Source organism: Neoarthrinium moseri, assembly GCF_022829205.1.
Source record: "Neoarthrinium moseri strain CBS 164.80 chromosome Unknown scaffold124_Wmoseri_CBS_16480, whole genome shotgun sequence".
NCBI lineage: Eukaryota > Fungi > Ascomycota > Sordariomycetes > Amphisphaeriales > Apiosporaceae > Neoarthrinium > Neoarthrinium moseri.
In genome coordinates, this window is record NW_026055238.1 from 37,499 (window position 1) to 55,430 (window position 17,932).

At 53.3% G+C, this 17,932-nt stretch overlaps 6 protein-coding genes across 6 annotated transcripts; 4 read left to right on the forward strand and 2 right to left on the reverse strand.

Moving 5' to 3' along the window:
- Positions 1–426: 426 nt before the first annotated feature.
- JN550_013611 (uncharacterized protein) lies at positions 427–1,407 on the reverse strand (the record flags this gene model as incomplete). Its single annotated transcript, XM_049312217.1, has 1 exon — positions 427–1,407. One exon carries the CDS (start codon positions 1,405–1,407, stop codon positions 427–429), a length of 981 nt encoding a protein of 326 aa, XP_049164431.1.
- Positions 1,408–2,582: 1,175 nt separating this feature from the next.
- On the reverse strand, positions 2,583–5,349 carry JN550_013612 (uncharacterized protein; the record flags this gene model as incomplete). Its single annotated transcript, XM_049312218.1, has 2 exons — positions 2,583–5,107; positions 5,187–5,349. The coding sequence occupies 2 exons, from the start codon at positions 5,347–5,349 to the stop codon at positions 2,583–2,585; spliced, it is 2,688 nt and encodes an 895-aa protein (XP_049164432.1).
- An 864-nt stretch (positions 5,350–6,213) lies between these two features.
- On the forward strand, positions 6,214–8,514 carry JN550_013613 (uncharacterized protein; the record flags this gene model as incomplete). The annotated part of the gene is made up of 1 exon (XM_049312219.1): positions 6,214–8,514. The coding sequence occupies one exon, from the start codon at positions 6,214–6,216 to the stop codon at positions 8,512–8,514; it is 2,301 nt and encodes a 766-aa protein (XP_049164433.1).
- Positions 8,515–9,289: 775 nt separating this feature from the next.
- Positions 9,290–11,249, forward strand: JN550_013614 (uncharacterized protein; the record flags this gene model as incomplete). Its single annotated transcript, XM_049312220.1, has 6 exons — positions 9,290–9,526; positions 9,591–9,698; positions 9,748–9,993; positions 10,114–10,513; positions 10,601–10,772; positions 10,829–11,249. The coding sequence occupies 6 exons, from the start codon at positions 9,290–9,292 to the stop codon at positions 11,247–11,249; spliced, it is 1,584 nt and encodes a 527-aa protein (XP_049164434.1).
- A 603-nt stretch (positions 11,250–11,852) lies between these two features.
- JN550_013615 (uncharacterized protein) lies at positions 11,853–13,638 on the forward strand (the record flags this gene model as incomplete). The annotated part of the gene is made up of 2 exons (XM_049312221.1): positions 11,853–11,959; positions 12,018–13,638. The coding sequence occupies 2 exons, from the start codon at positions 11,853–11,855 to the stop codon at positions 13,636–13,638; spliced, it is 1,728 nt and encodes a 575-aa protein (XP_049164435.1).
- A 2,023-nt stretch (positions 13,639–15,661) lies between these two features.
- Positions 15,662–17,376, forward strand: JN550_013616 (uncharacterized protein; the record flags this gene model as incomplete). Its single annotated transcript, XM_049312222.1, has 3 exons — positions 15,662–16,091; positions 16,156–16,725; positions 16,793–17,376. The coding sequence occupies 3 exons, from the start codon at positions 15,662–15,664 to the stop codon at positions 17,374–17,376; spliced, it is 1,584 nt and encodes a 527-aa protein (XP_049164436.1).
- Between the last annotated feature and the right edge of the window lie 556 nt (positions 17,377–17,932).

Consider the following 17,932-nt stretch of genomic DNA (forward strand, 5'->3'; position numbering starts at 1 on the left):
AGTCACAATAATAGCAGAAGATGAATACTGCATGACCTTTGGCCGTTCGTGCGACTATGTCTCTTAACTATTGAATCAATCCTGCGAGTCGTCATATGGCGTGTGCAATGATGCTTGAAATTTTTCTGCAGCATTTTGAATTCCTTCGGTAGTAAGTCGCATTGTTCTACAGTTGTCATAATCGATATTATTGGGCTGCGTGATTGTTTAAATATCAGATGGTGAGCTATATTCCGCGAGGGCTATCTAAGCATAACGCGCGGATGGATTTTCAAGGAGAGGATTGCGGCATCCAGTAAATTTGCAAAAGGGTCTTGATTCCGAGGTTCAATTTATCATTTATCATAGCCAGTCAACTTTAACAATGTTTTCGAATACTGCATAATTGTTGATTGCTATTGGGATATCTTGCAGAAAGCTAAATCATTACAGGGAAGCCGAAAATCTCTCTGACACCAGTGGTGAATCCACTTGAAGTTTCATGTCCCGCACAAGCTTCGCCCAAGATATCGCTCCACGACGAGCCAGCTCGCGCGGCACGTCCTCATCCGTTTCTGACATCCTCCTATTGAACAGTTCCAGACTAACCCATCCTTTGTAGCCGAGGCCCTGAAAAATCGCCCGGGCGATCTCGGCCACTGGGAGATACGCGCCGTAGTCCTTTTCTCCGTAAAACAGTCTGCAGTTTCTGGACCAACTCATTCTGCAAGGTTGCTCGGCATTGTAGAATTGATGGCCTTCTACAAGCGGTGTTTCTAGGCGCTCGGCATCCACAACTTGGACATAGAAGACCTTCCGTACATCCACACTCGACAACAAGCGTGCAATAGACTCCTTGACCGCCTGACTTGCGTTGGCGTTGGTTCCTGACGGTGAGGCGGGGTCTGCGTATATCCGTCCAGCAATATTGAACGTGTCCAGGCAGATACCAAAGTTTGGCCTGTCAACGGCCTGGACGATCTCCCAGCTTTGTTCCCAATGATCTACCCGAGTACCCCAGCAGAGCGCCTCGTACACGAACCGGACTGGCGGTTGCTCCTGAAGACCCATGTCTGCCGCCTCCCGAAGATCGGATATAATGAGACTTCGGTCCTCTGACACCTCCGACGCTGGGAGAAAACTGGATGGGATCTGGACAATATCTGTCTCGAGGACTTTGGCTAGTTGAAACCAAAATTTGAGCTTCTCAATGCGCCTGGCATGCTCATCTCGGTCAAGCAAACCCTCGTAATGTGCGAACGGCTGCAGGCATATAATGTCCAGGTTCCTCTCGTGGCACATATTCCGAATGATCTCTGCGGCTTGCAGCTCGTTGGCAGTGCTTGAGCCGCCATCCAAACTATTAGCAACATCGGCCAGATCCTCATGGAAGAGTTCGATGCCATGGTAGCCGTAAGCCCGAGCCATATCGAGCTTGTGGGCTAGGGAATGACCTGCATAGCAGCGCCCTAGTGACATGGAACTTATTCCTAATCTGCAAGTCATCTTGGCTGATGGAGTGGCGTGGGTGTAGAAGGAGTTGAAGTTGAGTGGTGGAAGGCCAGATAGGACCACGCAGCTTTTAGAAGATTACCAGTCTGTGGCAGCCAGATCAGAAGAGGGCGCAGTACAACTAGTACAAGAGGTGTATTGCAAGAACAAAGTAACTAGCCGAGATGGGAGGGTGACCAGACTTTTGAGAGACGCCTATCGGTTGTTACGCTGTTACATTTTCTCGGGGACTTGCGTCTGTGAGACCCAAAATAACGGGTCGGGGGTATCATCCCGATCGTTTCCCGCTGAGCATGGCAGTCTGGCCCGCTCATAAGCGCAACCTCGTGTGATTGCGCGGAAGCAAGCAGTTGCAGGAAAAGCATACACCCTTCAACGTGTTTTGGTTCAAGGATGGGTTTTGCTGTTGTTCACACCATTAGGGGCAGCGAACTTGGACGCTTGGCAGCTGATGTCATGGGTGTGCGGGTAAGGTCAGCGGGACAGGCGGACGGAAGAATACTTACACGGGTCTGGTGTGGGGATACACTCGCAACCTCGGGCTCGCCATCGAGTTGACACAGTCCAAGATAGTGCGAAGATAGTGCGGAAATGGAGCAGTCCACTCTGATTTTGCTGTACACGGTGGCATCTCTCTACTTTGGTCTTCTCAAAGATGCTGACAGAGTAGGCAGTAGAATTAACACTACCAATATAGCAAGATGATAAAGCCGCACACGGTTACGTCCTTGATACAGAATAAATATCTATTGCTCGGACACCCGCACTGCAGCGCTCTGTATGAACATGCTTAGCAATACACATGGTTCATTAGTAGCACCCATCCCATTGCTCGCAGCTAGTACATGGGAGCTTTTAGGTGGTGCCTCTCTTTCGTTTAACCACAAGGCTTTAGCCCCCCCGCTTCCATGAAGTATTGTATCGCTGTGGTGAGATTCAGCTACTGGACTATGGTGTGCATCGCTACATCCTCAGGACAGAACGTTACTGCACTTGGTTGGCGGTGCAAGATTTCACATTTGGGCGAACATTCTAAGCATTGTTTGGATTCCTAGTGGGTATTCTGTATTGATTCTGTATCATATGTGCCGTCAGGGTTCCTGCTCGGTGATATTCTCCAACCGTGGCTGGAGCTGTGATTTGTTGGATTGCCCTTGCTCGTTAGGGTAGGACTTGAAGACCTCCTCTCTCATCAATCTTCGGGGGGCGCGTCGGCCGGTGAACAGCTCGAACTGAGCAAATCCTTGCTCGGGCAGTAGATCCAAACCATCCATGGGGACCCATCCCCGGTGAGACTCAGATCTTACTTGATCCAGTAGAGGGGTGTTCAGATATCTATAAGCAAGCTCAACCACAACTCCTCCAGTCGGGCTTTGCATCCACGACGAGGGCAATGTAAAATTCGGCGCGGGGCAGTCCTTCACATCGTGCGTGGGTATGCAAGAAATGATCATGGTGGGCGCCCGGAACATGTCTGGCCAGGGATCGTCCCGCGAGCGGAGGACATGGAACCTTGTCTCTATTTCGGTGCTCGGACTGAGCAACGGTAGGTCGTCCCGCGCAAGCAGGCGGGTGAAGTGGGACACGAGCTTCTCGGCGTTGGCGGAAGTCCTGTTGAAGATGGCAATATTTTTGACACCCAGTTGCAGCATGGCGTAGACAGCAGCCCTTGCCATACCACCGGCACCGATGACTAGCCCGCTCGAGTTGGGGCGCACGGCGTTCGCAGGGGAGAGGCCCCGCCGGACACAGGCGCGGATGCCCACCCAATCCGTGTTTTCTCCATAGAGCGCTCGTACTGGGCCTGCCCGGTTCCTGAAGTTAAAGAACAGGGCATTGTCAGGAATAGTCCCGTCGGGATTCAGCTGCCTAACCGGAATCAGCGTGTTGACGGCTCCGATGGCCTTCGCATGGCTGCTCAGAGAATGTGTCAAGCTGATGACCTCCACCTTGAAGGGCAACCCGATCGAGGCACCCGCGAAGAGCGGGTCATGGATGAGATCGCGAATGTTGCCGAGCGAGTCTGTGGAGTACGGGCGGTAGACATGGGGTATCCCACATGCTTTCAGGGCGGTGTTATGCATGGCGGGCGACATGCTATACCCGACGTTGGCTCCGACCACGTAGAGCTTCATGGCATCGTTGATGAAGGCCGAATGCAGTGCAGTCGTCGCCTCCAGCGCAGTGATAGCCGGTGGAAGATAGAGGGACGTGTGCGGATCCGGCGGCGCCATCCCAACCAGAGATTCGGGGATGACGGACGTCAGGATCTTGTTGAAGCACTGAGAGTTCCGCCCCTTCTGGCCAGAGTTGAAGGCGATGAGGGGTATGACGGGCTCGCCCAGTTCCTCGGTCGCGTGTCGCAAAAAGTTGATATCAAAGTTGTCTTCTATCTGCTCAGCCGGCCGCACCATCCGCACGAGATCGCACCCATGGTCTCGAGCTTTGCGGTAGTACGAGATCCACGAAGGGTCCCTCCAAGACGGAGCACTGGGCAGTGTAGCGTCGACGGTTGCAATGACCTTGGACTTCTTTTTGGATTCCACTATGTGGGCGAAGACGTCATCTTCGAGCCTGAGATCCAGCCCGATATACTCCGGAGCCAGGCGTAAGCCATGTTGAAGGTGTTCTAGGTACAGCATCTTCTGCGTGTTATCGATGGGTCCCTGGGCAGGCCATGTGATGTTATAGACGATGGGGATCACGACGTTGCGGCGGATATGGCTGAATACCCGACTGATTTGGCTTGCACGCTCCGCGGTGAGGTGGACATTGGATCCCATGTGCGCAAATGCGTCGTCGACCACTATTTCTATTGCGTCTGCCCCAGTTTCCAGATCCTCGATCTGCATACCACCGCCCATCAGTTGGGACAGCGGCACCGACATGGCATACGTGAACTGTCGCTTTTCCGTGGGTATGGACGCAAGCGGGAAGGCCGATTCGATGTACGGGATCGTATCCTTGGGCATGATCAACGCCAGGAACCTCAAGAAATGTCTCTCGGCGCGTTTGAGTGTCAGGTATGGTGCCGGTGATTTCGGCTCGCCGCCATGATCCATCGCGGTCGTCTCAGCCAGGTGCATGTCGTTCACCTGGGACAGCCCTTCCGACACGTTGAAGAACTCGTAATTGCCGCAGGCTCGGAATATGCTCGCTGAATAGTCCAACAGCTGCCTGAACTTGACAGAGTCGGTCACTCTCAAGTAGTCTGCAATGGCCGTCTCATCCCTGACGACATGAATGACCGGATGAGCGGCCGTAAACTCGGCCAGAAGGGTCTGCACCGAGCGTTCCATCCAGGACGACACTATAATGCAGTCCGTCCTGTGTCTGTTCAGGATCATCTCCAATATGCTATACTGGCGGCGGCGATACTCGATGCTGCCGTGTGTTTTCTTGAAGGCGGTGGTCGACAGGCCGGTCGCATCGAAGAAGACCTGCTCTGTGTCCACTACCCGCCGCTTCATGGCAGTGGAAGCGATGATAGCAAGCGTCGACTTGCCAGATCCACGCATGCCAACCAAGACAATAGACGCATCGGGTTCGAAGTGGTTCGGAACCGAGACCTTGACAGCCTTGGTGCGCGGCGAATGGCTCGCAGATCTCGAGTATGCTTGAAGACCATATACTATTAGCCCCTCGTCCCACGGCCAGAAGGTTTCTCTTGATAGACGGAGAGACCGTCGACTTACATTCGATATCCGAGGGATGGTCCGCCATCAGTCTCTGGTGTTCCTGTCGTTTGGTCGGCCCATTGCCGTCTCTCTCCCACAGCTGGTGGCTGCTCAAGCCTCCGTGGCCAGCGGTCATTGCGCCAAAGGGTCGTTTCACGCCTGCAACCGTCGGGGACGCCATCGTTTCGGTACTTCGCGGCCGAGAAGGCAGGTATGGAACCAGATGTTACTGGAGGCGCATTCTGGGTTTCCGGATGTCGGGAGCCGCTGTGATGGAGCGCATCAAAGCCGCAAGGCCAGAACAACCAGGCTTTCGTATCGTTAGGTGTCGAAAGCGTATAGACATTGAATGTACTCCAGCCCGGACCGGAGGTTGAGGCACACCGGTCAGGATTATTGACCAAGTTATGGCTTTCACGAACTGTGCGGAACCACCACCGTCCAAACCTGGATGTAGGTCTCAATGCCGCCTGACGGTCGAACGAGATATGGGCCCAGAAGGCTTGCTGGTCTGGGGATCGACGTTACATCGACCGCCTTGGAAGTTGGGCGGGGTCCTCGGGGTGAGCAACAACGAAGCCTGCCAGAAACTCTCTTAGGGGGAAAACTAGAGTGAACACGGCTAGAAAACTTGCTGTGTAGGGCCGTGTCTAGAGGCAGTGGAGGGGGAAAGCACTTATCCGCCCACCGTGATCTCACCCTCCGCATTTCCCACACCCCAGATTTTCCCCACCCAACCGACGACCAACTTCGAAGCTTGGTAGGCACGCCGAAATTCCGCGAAAGTTGTCCCCATTGTCGACGAGGGATTGCGAAAGATCATCGCACACCCATTGGAACAACATTCTCGGTGCGAGGACAACATGATTTGAGAGTTTTGTTTGGCGGTGTTCTGGCAAGCACAAGTGGTTTGTCGCCCTGTACCCCAGACCGCGATGCTCCAACAACCCGAGGGATACCAGCAGCCCTCAAAATCCCAGTGGTGGACAGAAGCCACTGGCCACGCACGAAACGGCCGCCGGGATATGCGGCGCCCGCCAGGAAGATGAAGCGCCGAGCGAGCAATCCGGACGACGACCACCCCGAAGTTCAGCAGCCCCCCACGGCGCCAAAACGCCAGCGAGTGTCGAGAGCTTGTGACCAGTGCCGCGCGGCGCGGGAGAAGTGTGACGGCATCCAGCCGCTGTGCTTCCCTTGTGCGTCGCAAAATCGCCAATGTAGCTGGAAGGAACCCAAGAAGAAGCGAGGAGTGCAGACCGGGTACATCCGGACTCTGGAGTTGTCTCTCGGCTGGATCTTTGACAAGATCCCGGGCTCGGAGGAAGCTCTCCACGGGCTGCTGACGCACGAGGGCGGCCAGGGCAGAGCACTGCTAGTTGGCAAGGATACGTCTGCCGGAAATCGCTTACATCGGAGATGGAGGAAAAGTACGGTGCACCAAGAGATAGATCGGGTCCTGTCCGGCGGCGATGCTACGTCCTCGAAAGCCGACAGCGCTGCACCGGCGGCGGACGAATCGGACAGCGGCGACGAATCGGAGCAGGTTACCAAACAAGAACCTATAACAGGCCGAGGACCTAGCTTGACCCTCGGGCATCCGCCCGTGGATACCCCGTCGCACGGCGACTATGACAGCAGCGTTTCAAAGGAAGAGAGCCGCCCGCTTGGGACTCTATATAGGCCGGCATCGAATACATATACCCCGTCGCAGGGCACACAACAGACTTTAAAGCTTCCATGGAACTGCTGGAGGCTTCTTGACATCTACTTCTCATACACGCACTGTTGGTTTCCGATCCTGGAGAAGGCTCTGGTCCATAAGACCTGCTGGTCGTATCCGAGCGAGGGCCTCGCGCCGGTGACCTCGGTGCCCGTCTCTGCCTCGTACGCGGAGCTTTGGGCGGCGTTGGCTGTCTCTGCCCACCAAGAAGAAGCAGGCCACCACGATGGTAGTACCCATGGGGAAGCCGAAACGCGGATGAGCCCAGATGAGATATACCAGGTTGCACGGAGCTTGATACCACCTGAGAACGGCGAATTCGAGACACGGCATGTCAACGCAATCTTGCTGCTTGCGCTGGTCAAGATTGGGCGAAAGGAACTCACAGCAGCCTGGATACTGGTTGGTCTGGCCACACGTGTAGCCCTCGATCTGGGGTTACAGTCGCGCTCAGTCGCAGAAGGGAGTCGACGGCCACAACACTCGTACATGGCATGCTTCATTCTTGATACTCTCGTCTCTGCTCGGATTCAGCGGCCGCCGCATCTTCGAGCGGACGATACCCCTCCCGCGATAGCATCTGGCGAAGACGACCAGGACGAATGGGACATATGGGCGCCCTGCGCGGGCTTCGGCACGTTGCGGTCACAGACGACACTATCAAGGAGTCCTGCCCACTCTATGAGTTCTTTTTCCGCACTGTACGGGATCCACCGGGTCCACTCCAAGCTTGTCTTTGGTCGACAACCCGACGGCCAAGGCGAGGAACCATATCTGTCGCAAGTACAGAGGTCGCTTGGCAGCACCGCTCGCCGGCCTTTTAATACATACATCGTGAACGGCGGTGTACCCCCTGGTCAGGTGCCCTCGGTGCATCTTCTGCGGCTCGCTTTCCTCTGCTGCGCAAGCCAGGCACAAGTCTTTACGGACTCGCTACCAGCTTCCGTCCTGCAGTGCGTAGAGGAACACCTGCTGAATTTCGGAAGTGCCATTCCGCCACTTTTTTCTATATATTTGGACCTTCTCCGTCAACAGTACAACCTTGAGCTGGTCAAGGATGAGACGAGAGACCGCTGGAAAAAGGTTGACACGGTCATCGACGCCGTATGGGCATCGCCTGCGATCAAGTCCTTGATCATCCACAAGCCTCCAGATAGAACTGCCTCTTTTCCGCAGCCGGCTTCCAATGTCCTGTTCCACGGTACGACGAACGTACCGACCGTTGTGCAACAGGTACCTACCCCTTCATCCCATTACGATACCCCAGGGGACCAAGCTCCCTCAATCATCAATGGCGACATTTTCCACAATGCAGCAGTCCCAGGAATGTTGAATTTCCCCAGTTCGACACGAGCTGGCCAGCCGATGGGTATACTCAACAATCTTGGTACACCAACCACATCCCAGTTTAACCTTGCCGACATGCCGCCGCAGAACTATTCTGCTCATGCCAGACCTAGCTTTGGCAGCGTTACTTTTGACTACGACTCGATCCTAGACGATATAGCATCGTTGGACCGGGCCGATCGGATGGGCTCGGATCCCCAATTCATGGCCAACTTGGGCTTCGCGCCGGGTAGTGATCTAACTGACCTTCTAGCCCACGAGTACTCTGGCATGCCCTAGCTACTACACATTCTCATACCGAGACGATGTGTGCACTCCAAATCATATTTTAAGATCTCTGCGACTTCGCCAGTTGAGCTGTATAAACTTGGGGCTTAGATAAAGTTGGGCTTCCTGCCTACTTGGCATGGAGAAATATGTGTATGCAACGCGGGACAAGTCGGTGAGCGTGACCGTCCAGGCTCGAATATAGTGGATCATAAGAGTCTGCTGTTTATAGGAAGTAGCATCACTCTATAGCAGCGCAATGGGTCCGAAGGCGACCAAGAGCATGTAGATCATACCACCCTGTAACTCTACTATGCTACACGGGCCTGCCTGTGAGAACTACATGTGACCCCGAAGCTCTGGGATAACGTGATAGAATGCTTACCAGCACTAAATCTGTGGAGTAATAAAAATAAATATTATCCCAAAGCCTGCGGGTTTACTTTTCGAGCAAAGATTAGGATGCAACATGTATAAAACAAGGCTGAGCAGGTGTGCCATGCCACCGGCTCCCTCGGAGAAGTAGTCTATACTCCGCGCATCACAGAGCCGCTAAGTAAACTCTGGCTTTCTCCCTAGTGTGCAGTGATCGACCAGGTTCTGGGAGTTACCGGCAATAACGATAGGACCGTAACGGCTGACGTCATGGAATGATAGAGAGATTCTGTATTGACGAGCAACACAAGATGACATGCAAGGGGCATATTAATAGTCCTTGGCGCTCTTTTTCCCTGCCTATTGCTGCCAATCTATTGTCGGGTGTCGTTTGTGCCTGCTGACACAGCAAATGGCGGGACTGGGGCGAATCCTGTCGCGGCCTACCGCCAAACCATATCGCACCCGTGATTTGAAACGCGAGGATAGACCGTACCTTGATGAAGATGGCAATGTCGGCTTTGCACCGCATGATATCGAGAACCCCCACAACTGGTCAACAGCACGCCGTTGGTATGTAACCTGTGCAGCTGTCCTCCTCGTCGTGAATGCGACATTTGCGTCCTCCTCGCCCTCGGGATGTTTCCCTGTATGTAACCACGTTCTCGGACGCCGTCAGGACCAAGGATCTGAATTACTGACAGCAGTCTCAGGGAATCGCGGAAGAATTCGGTATCTCAGTGGAAGCTGCCGGGCTCACTATTACTCTGTTCCTCCTGGGATATTGTGCTGGACCACTAGTATTTGCACCTTTATCTGAGGTGAGTGCACAGCTTACTTCAAGCTTGCCAAGACACTGAAACGTTACAGTTCTACGGGCGCCGCTGGATCTTCTATTCAACGTTTCTCTTATATATCGCCTTCAACTTCCTGTGTGCTTTCGCCCCGAACTTTGGGAGTTTGCTCGTTGGCCGGTTCCTTACGGGAACTTTCGTCAGCGCACCCCTCAGCAACTCACCAGGTGTTCTTGCTGACCTGTGGGGGCCCGTGGAGCGTGGAAATGCCATGGCCGTGTTCTCTTGTATGGTCTGGGTGGGACCTGCACTTGGCCCTGTTGTGAGTGGACTAGCCCCTGAATATATAAGCAACGGCCAAATGAGTCCGAGAGCCAGGAAGTCACGCGGCCACTCAAATATTTTTTTTTCCCCGGAGAACTGCTAATCGGATTGCTGGCAGGTTGCTGGTTTTCTACAATTGACCAAAGATTGGCGATGGAGCTTCTATGTTTTGTTGTGGATGGGAGCAGGGACCGCTGTAATCATGTTCACGATCCCGGAAACCTTCGGGCCAGCAATCCTCATGAACAAGGCACGACGCATCAGAAAGTTCAAGGTCCCCGGCTACGAGGAGGTCAAGGCACCGGTAGAAGCTTCTGACCGTTCACTCATGACAATCTACAGGACCGCTCTCACGCGACCCTGGATTATTATGTTTGACACCATCTCCTTCCTGGTCGCTATTTATATGTCGATTGTATACACCCTGTTGTACATGCTGTTCTCCATTTACCCCATAGTCTTCCAGCAAAGGCGTGGATGGAACGCCGGGGTTGGAGAGCTGCCCCTGATTGGCACAGGTTGGTATTCCCCTCTCTTCTCACTCCCAGCTACGTTGGTCAAGTTATAGCTGGCCACCTATTGCACTAGCAACTGACTGAGATAAGTTATCGGATCATTCATCGGAGCAGGTATAGTGCTTGTCGACTCCAAGCAAAAGGCGAAGAAGCTACAAAGAGGCCAGCAACTCAGAGCAGAGGACCGCCTTCCACTGGCCATGATTGGCGGTGTTGGTTTCGCAGTGACCATGTTCTGGTTTGCCTGGACTGCGGAGTTCAAGTGTGTCCCCCCTCTAATGTCGCGTGGTGGGTCTCTATACTGATAGAATTGTGCAGTTCCATCCACTGGATCGTACCAACTATTGCCGGAGTGTTCCTGGCTGCATCACTCATGCTCATATTTGTTGGATACCTGAATTATCTGGTTGATGCGTATCTGATGTATGCAGCCTCTGCCATTGCCGCCAATACCATCGCCAGGTCGGCCTGTGGTGCCGCTGCGCCTCTGTTTACAACGTACATGTTCGATGCCCTCGGGGTTGGAGGCGGGGGCTCATTGATTGGAGGCGTTGCAACGGTTCTCGCCGTAATCCCCTTTGTGTTCTACAAGTATGGAGAAGGCATCCGGATGCGTTCAAAATTTGCGCCGACGACGAGGCCAAGACCGGGCGACATCGAGCAGCAGCAGCAGCGTTCCCATCATGTGCCATCAATTAGGAACAGTTCAGAGCTTTCTCCAAACGTGATAGGCGAGTAAGTTTCTATAATTTAGTCACCCCGAAGCTTTCGGGTGACCTGACGGTAACCTATATACTCACCCCAAAGCTTTGAGGTGACCTTATATTATATAATTACTTAGCCCAAGCGCAAGGGAGCCATAGTCTAGGAGCCTTTTTACAGCGGAATATTCGAACTTAGCTGGTCTTGGCTCTCACGACAGCTACTGGTAGTGGCGACTACTAAAGCGCGGCTAATAAGCATGGTCCAATCACCCACGATATATACTTCGTCATTGACTCCGTCATAGAAAAGCATGGCACACAGTAGGCAGAAATATGTTCACACATGCCACTCTCATGATTCTGCACCCGAAAATTACAGTGCATAAGCGAGAGCAACTGTTCCGCACTGTAAGGAGAGACGACCTGAACCTGCATGATGCTACCACTTTCAACGGCTCGCCTCTTCGCCTCCGAGTCCTGGCAGAACTGGGGGGGGGGCACTATGATTACCGGGTCATCTTTCTGTTTGATATAAACTGGCACGCGTTTCTCCCTTGGTCAATTGTACCGGACAATTTCCACTTGGACGCCCCATAGTTCAACAAGAAATATCTATCACTTTTAAAGTGACCCTCAACATGGCACCCTCAGCAGACACCTCTTTTGCTGCGCATGCAGCAGATCAGTTTACCGCCTATAAGGACGATCGCGAGACTAAATCTCAGGATGTCTTGTACTCTACCAGGTTTGTCTCTACTCCTGCCCCGCTGAATCTCCAACATGTTCTGACTTAGATGACATAGCAATGGGGTCCCGATGCCCCATCCTTACGAGACACAACGAGCAGGCGAGAATGGTCCTCTGTTGCTCCAAGACTTCCATCTGATTGACCTTCTATCACACTTTGACCGCGAGCGCATTCCCGAGCGCGTGGTCCATGCCAAAGGGAGTGGCGCGCATGGATTCTTTGAGTGCACCAACCCGATCCCCGATCTTACACAGGCCGACGTCTTCTCTGAGAAGGGAAAGAAGTGCTCGGTAACAGCCCGGTTCTCGACTGTCGGTGGTGAATCGGGGTCGCATGATTGCGCCCGTGACCCTCGTGGCTTTTCAGTCAAGTTCAGAACCGAGGATGGCAATTGGGACATGGTCGCAAACAACACCCCCGTCTTCTTCTTGCGCGATCCAGCCAAGTTCCCTCACTTCATCCACACGCAGAAGAGAGATCCCGCAACACACCTGACGCACGCCGACGACTCAACTATGTTTTGGGACTACCTGTGTAACAATCCAGAGTCAATACACCAGGTCATGATTCTCATGGGCGATCGCGGCATTCCGGACGGTTACCGGTTCATGCATGGCTATTCCGGCCACTCGCTGAAACTGGTCAACAAGTCAGGGGACTGGGTGTATGCCCAGGTTCACTTCAAGTCCCAACAGGGAACCAAGTTCATCACCCAGGAGGATTCAGCGAGCAAGTCCCCAGACTACTCGCAGAAGGACCTTTACGAGGCCATCGAGCGCGGTGATTATCCGAAGTGGGATGTCTCCATCCAGACCATGACACCAAAGCAGGCCGAAGAGGTGTGGGAGACACAGAGAATCAATGTCTTTGACTTGACTCACGTCTGGCCCCAAGGCCAGTTCCCGTTGAGGAAGATCGGCGAGTTCACTCTCAACGAGAACGCTGCCAACTACTTCGCGGAGATCGAGCAGGTGGCATTCAACCCTTCGCACATGCCCCCTGGCATTGAACCCTCGGCCGACCCGGTATTGCAGTCACGACTGTTCTCCTACCCTGACACACACCGCCACCGTATTGGTGTCAACTATCAACAACTGCCTGTCAATGCCCCCCGCTCCGGGTTCAAGATGGGCAATTTCCAGCGCGATGGGCAAATGGCGTTCTACAATCAGGGATCGAGGCCAAACTACTTGAGTTCCATCGAGCCCATTTCGTTTAGACCTCGAACAGTCAACCTGGACAAGGCGCATGGTCACTTCTCCGGCCAGGCCATTGCCTTCATGTCCGAGATTCGGTCCGAAGACTTCAATGCTCCCCGAGCGCTCTGGAAGAAGGTGTTCGACGAGCCTGCCCGCGAGCGGTTCATCAATAATGTCGCAGGGAAGATGGCTATGTGCAAGAAAGAAGAGCTTCTCAAGCGGCAGATTGCTATCTTCCGCGAGGTGGATGGTGATATTGCCACGAGACTGGAGAAGGCAACAGGCATCAAGGGCTACGATGGCATTGCAAACATGCGCTTCAATGGGACGCACAATGGCATGGCCACAGACCCCAAGTTGAAGCATGCCAACGGAATGAACGCCAGCTGCGGGGACAGTATTCCTGGCAGCAACGGCGCGCCTAAGTCTGGCACCCATTTGGCTACGAACGGAACCAACGGGATCAACGGTCATTAGTGTAGATGGTAGAGTAAGCATTTATATTCTCCAACACTCGATATAACAGACGCTGCGTGCCATAAGGTGTACTTTCACTCGCCACAAAGCTTTTGGGTGACTATATTATAATAACTTACTCGCCCCAACGCTTTGGGGGGAGTAAATCCTTTACCCTTTAGTCACCTTAAGCTTTGGGGCGAGTGAGGATTCGTGATTTAGTCACCTCAAAGCTTTTGGGGCAAGTAAGAGGTAAGAAATTTACTCACCCCAAAGCTTTGGGGTGACCTAAAGTTGTACATCTACTCGCCCCAAAGCTTCTACACTGTCTTGTGGCCCCTCGAAACTAACAGTCTGATATGCCTTGCTCCTCATAGCACGAAGAAGGTCTGTATCACGGCGGAGCCCTAGGTTTACCAGGGATGGGAGATGCAACATTCTATTTCCCCTATCCTCTCATCACGAAGATGGCACGAGCGTTGCCATAGGCCAAGTACAATTGTAAGTTAATCAATGAGTGCATTTGAAGAGACTGACTCCTGTCGTCCCCCATCTCAAAGAACATATCTTCTCGGTACCTCATCAGAACTCTGGTCACAGGCTTAAGCTCCGTCGGGACAACGAGACGTTCTCTGAATAAACTCCATGTTGTATCCCTGACGATTCAACCTGACCTCGACCCTTGCGGTGACAGCTTGCTCCATCGATAAGACAGACCCAATCCACTCGCTCAGTTTGAGTTTGCTGCTGAATGTTACAGTGCTTCGCAAGCGAAGACTTGTGACGGTTTTTCTCTGGGCTACAGGGATGCACTGGAGTCGCCATGGAGCGTTCCAGACACAAACCCGGCCACTATCTGGCAAATAACTCATGTGGGCTCAAGACACGTTTGACGCTACTTCATGAAAGATTACGTGAAGGTGTGAGAGATCCTCTTCTGGTCAGCTATAGAGATATCATTGGGTCGAATTTACGTGCACGGCCTATGCCTAGTGTCTTGGCAGCCCACGTCCGTGGAGGCATCGCAAGAAACAGTTCGTTTGCCGATACGAGTTAGGTACTCCGTACGCTGACGATGCGAGTAATCAAGCACCATCTACACCGCACCAACGCGGCTGCCCAGACGGCAGTGGCTGGCGATAACGGTGCCAAGTTTTCCGTGCCTGCTGGGCGCTGGTTTTGCTCTTACGATGCCGAGGCCGCCATGGTCGGAGGATATGAGGCCTTGGGATGCTTGTGTGCGCCACTTCCACTAGACGCTCTTGGCTTGCGTGAGGGGGTTACGATACGCATCTATTTCGCGAAATCCCACACAGCAGCGTCGCCCGACGTTTGGTTTTTGTTTCAATCGGGTTCGATACGCTCTTGAGACGGCCCAAGAAGTCGGAATCACCTCATAAAGATGCTACGAGCTGATATAGTAGTGAAGATACGCAGTCTGCCTTTTGCTGTCCGTCGTACGTCTAAATTATGGGCATCAGTGAACCCGAAAGGCTGGACTCTCCACAGCTAAGCTCCAACCACGTGAGCTGCAGGCGTTCTAGTCCGAGTCAGCGTTACTGTTGCATTCTATCTTGTGCGAATCAAAGAGCTCACTGACCGTTAGTTGTCATGCAGTGATCAAACGGCCAAGCCCCTTGGCATCCGACAATTGGCACGCCAAGCAACAGCCAAGAGGATCAACTTGCACGATGCTGGGAACTATTCGCATTTTGGGCCAAAGGGCCGATAATCCCCCGCATGACAGAGCTGGACACCCTGGGGTCTGGGGTGACTATTGTGGGGGTTACTTGGAGAGCAGGCTAGATGCAACAGCAGAACCGACAGGGTGATACTGGCCAGGAATCGAATCAGATGGTGACGCCAGCAGTCAGCCAGCCTGCTGGTACTGTATGCAGCATGCCGTGTGTATATAAAGAGGTGGCCGGAGGTCACGACATACCGGGCGGGTGTGCAAGTCAGTGACAGCTGAGGAGAAACATTTCTTTGGGACTTTATTCACTGCCCTACCAATCTGCCAGATCCAGATAAGCCGCCGTCCAACATGGCAATGCAAAACGAGCCTGCGGACCCTCTCGCAAAGGGCATCCTCCCGACTGCAAAGCAATCGTGGAGCGATCTGTTCAAGTGGAAACAGAGAGTGGTTGTAATCAACGACCTCGGCGAGACTCACACAGAGTGGCAGTCGCCGCCTCCCTGGAGGAACCCCATCTCCCTGTTCATGTTACTGAGCGCGCGGGACTGGCTGTACTTCCTGGTTGGTCTTTTCGCTTGGACGGCCGATGCTTTCGACTTCCATGCCCTATCAATCCAGCAGTATAAACTATCCAAGTACTACAGCCGCACCAAGACGGAGATCAGCACCGCCATCACCTTGACTCTCCTGCTTCGGTCCGTCGGGGCGGCTGTATTTGGACTACTAGGAGATCGGTTTGGTAGGAAATGGCCCATGGTTGGAAATATGGTCATCCTCGGTATGGTATACCCCCAGGTGCCTCCTCAAGTTCGGCCAAAAGCTGACCACTTCACACCACACAGGCTTGCTGCAGATTGCCACCATTTACAGCGTCACCTTCGAGCAGTTCCTTGCGGTCCGGTCCCTTTTTGGTCTATTCATGGGTGGCGTCTACGGCAACGCTGTTGCCATGGCGCTGGAGAACTGCCCGCTGGACGCGCGAGGCTTGATGAGCGGCATCATGCAGCAGGGGTACTCCCTGGGCTACGTGTTGGCCGCCTGCGCCAACCTTGGAGTCGGTGGTGCAACCGAAACCTGGAAGACAGTCTTCTGGATTGCTGCAGGGCTTTCCATCGCTGCCGGTCTCGCCCGATGCCTGTTCCCCGAATCCAAACAGTTCAGAGAGGCGAAGAAGTCAGGGCACCACATCACGGCCACGGATTTCTGGAAGGAAACCAAGTCCATGCTCGGAACTGAGTGGCGCATGTGCATCTACTGTATCATCCTGATGACCTGGTTCAACTTCTACTCCCACACTAGTCAGGACAGCTACACGACTTTCATGATTGAACAAAAGGAGCTAAACAACGACGCTGCCAGCCGTGCCAGTATCTGGATGAAGGTTGGAGCTTGCGTAGGCGGCACCATCATTGGTAAGGAAGCAGCAGAAACCCCGTACCTATTCCCCCTTGGAGACACGAAAGGCTAACCATGAGACAGGCTATCTTTCGCAATTCGTAGGCAGGCGCCGTGCCATCGTTGTCTCTGCACTCATGAGTTGCTTTCTGATCCCGGCCTGGATCCTGCCAGAGGGAGAGGCATCGTTGTCTGCCTCTGGGTTCTTCATGCAGTTCTTCGTACAGGGAGCATGGGGTGTCATCCCTATCCACCTGAACGAGCTGTCCCCTCCTGCCTATCGTTCCAGCTTCCCTGGTATCACCTATCAGCTGGGTAACATGATCTCGAGTCCTTCGGCGCAGATTGTCAACGCCATTGCGGAATCCCACTTCGTGCGTAACAAGAGCGGGAAGTTGGCCCAGGCATATGGACCGACCATGGGCATTGCAACAGTCATAATTGCGCTTGGCATCGCGGTGACCGCGGCCTTCGGTCCTGAGAAGCGTGGTAGACACTTTGAGAACGCTGGGCCTGCCGGCGCGAACGTCGGGCATCAAGGTGACCTTGAGAAGGCTGTGGATGTCGTCTCTTTGGCGGAGGATCCCAAGGTTGAAGCTACCCACGAGGTCGAACATGTTGGTACAAGAAACGAGCCGCAGGAACCCAAGAAGGAGACTCCGGCTTGATGAGTTGGTGGAGCAGGTTGGCCGTCTAAGCATGGTGAAGCGTTGGCGTACCAAATGCACGGAACCTCCAACAAAAGCGGAAGGAAATAGTCTGTCAGGACGCTTCTATGCAGCCTTATATGTAGATAAGTGGTCAGTCATCTGCAAATCATGTGCTTTACGACGTAAAATTTGTGTTATGACCACCACTTCGTTTAGAAGGTTTGTGTATTGTGGGACTTAAAAAAGGGCCCTCTGTCTTGTTTTACCATACCGTCACTACAGTCCCATGGCCGATAGCAGTTGGATCAAAAACTTATAAACTTATAAACTAACAAACGCACAACGGTTTGGTCGTGATATTCCTTTGGGGACTGTCACAAACGAATCAACAGCTTTGAGCACAGCGGCGGAGAGGCCAGTGAACTGGAGGGCTATAGTTTCTATATCAACACACTAGGACTTAGATGGCGGTATGGATGCTGGCACAGCTTTGTTCTGATACTTTGTTAATAGAATTATTTCTTATGTAAACATTGTCAGTCTCGGGGGATTAGATACAATGACCCTCGCGGCC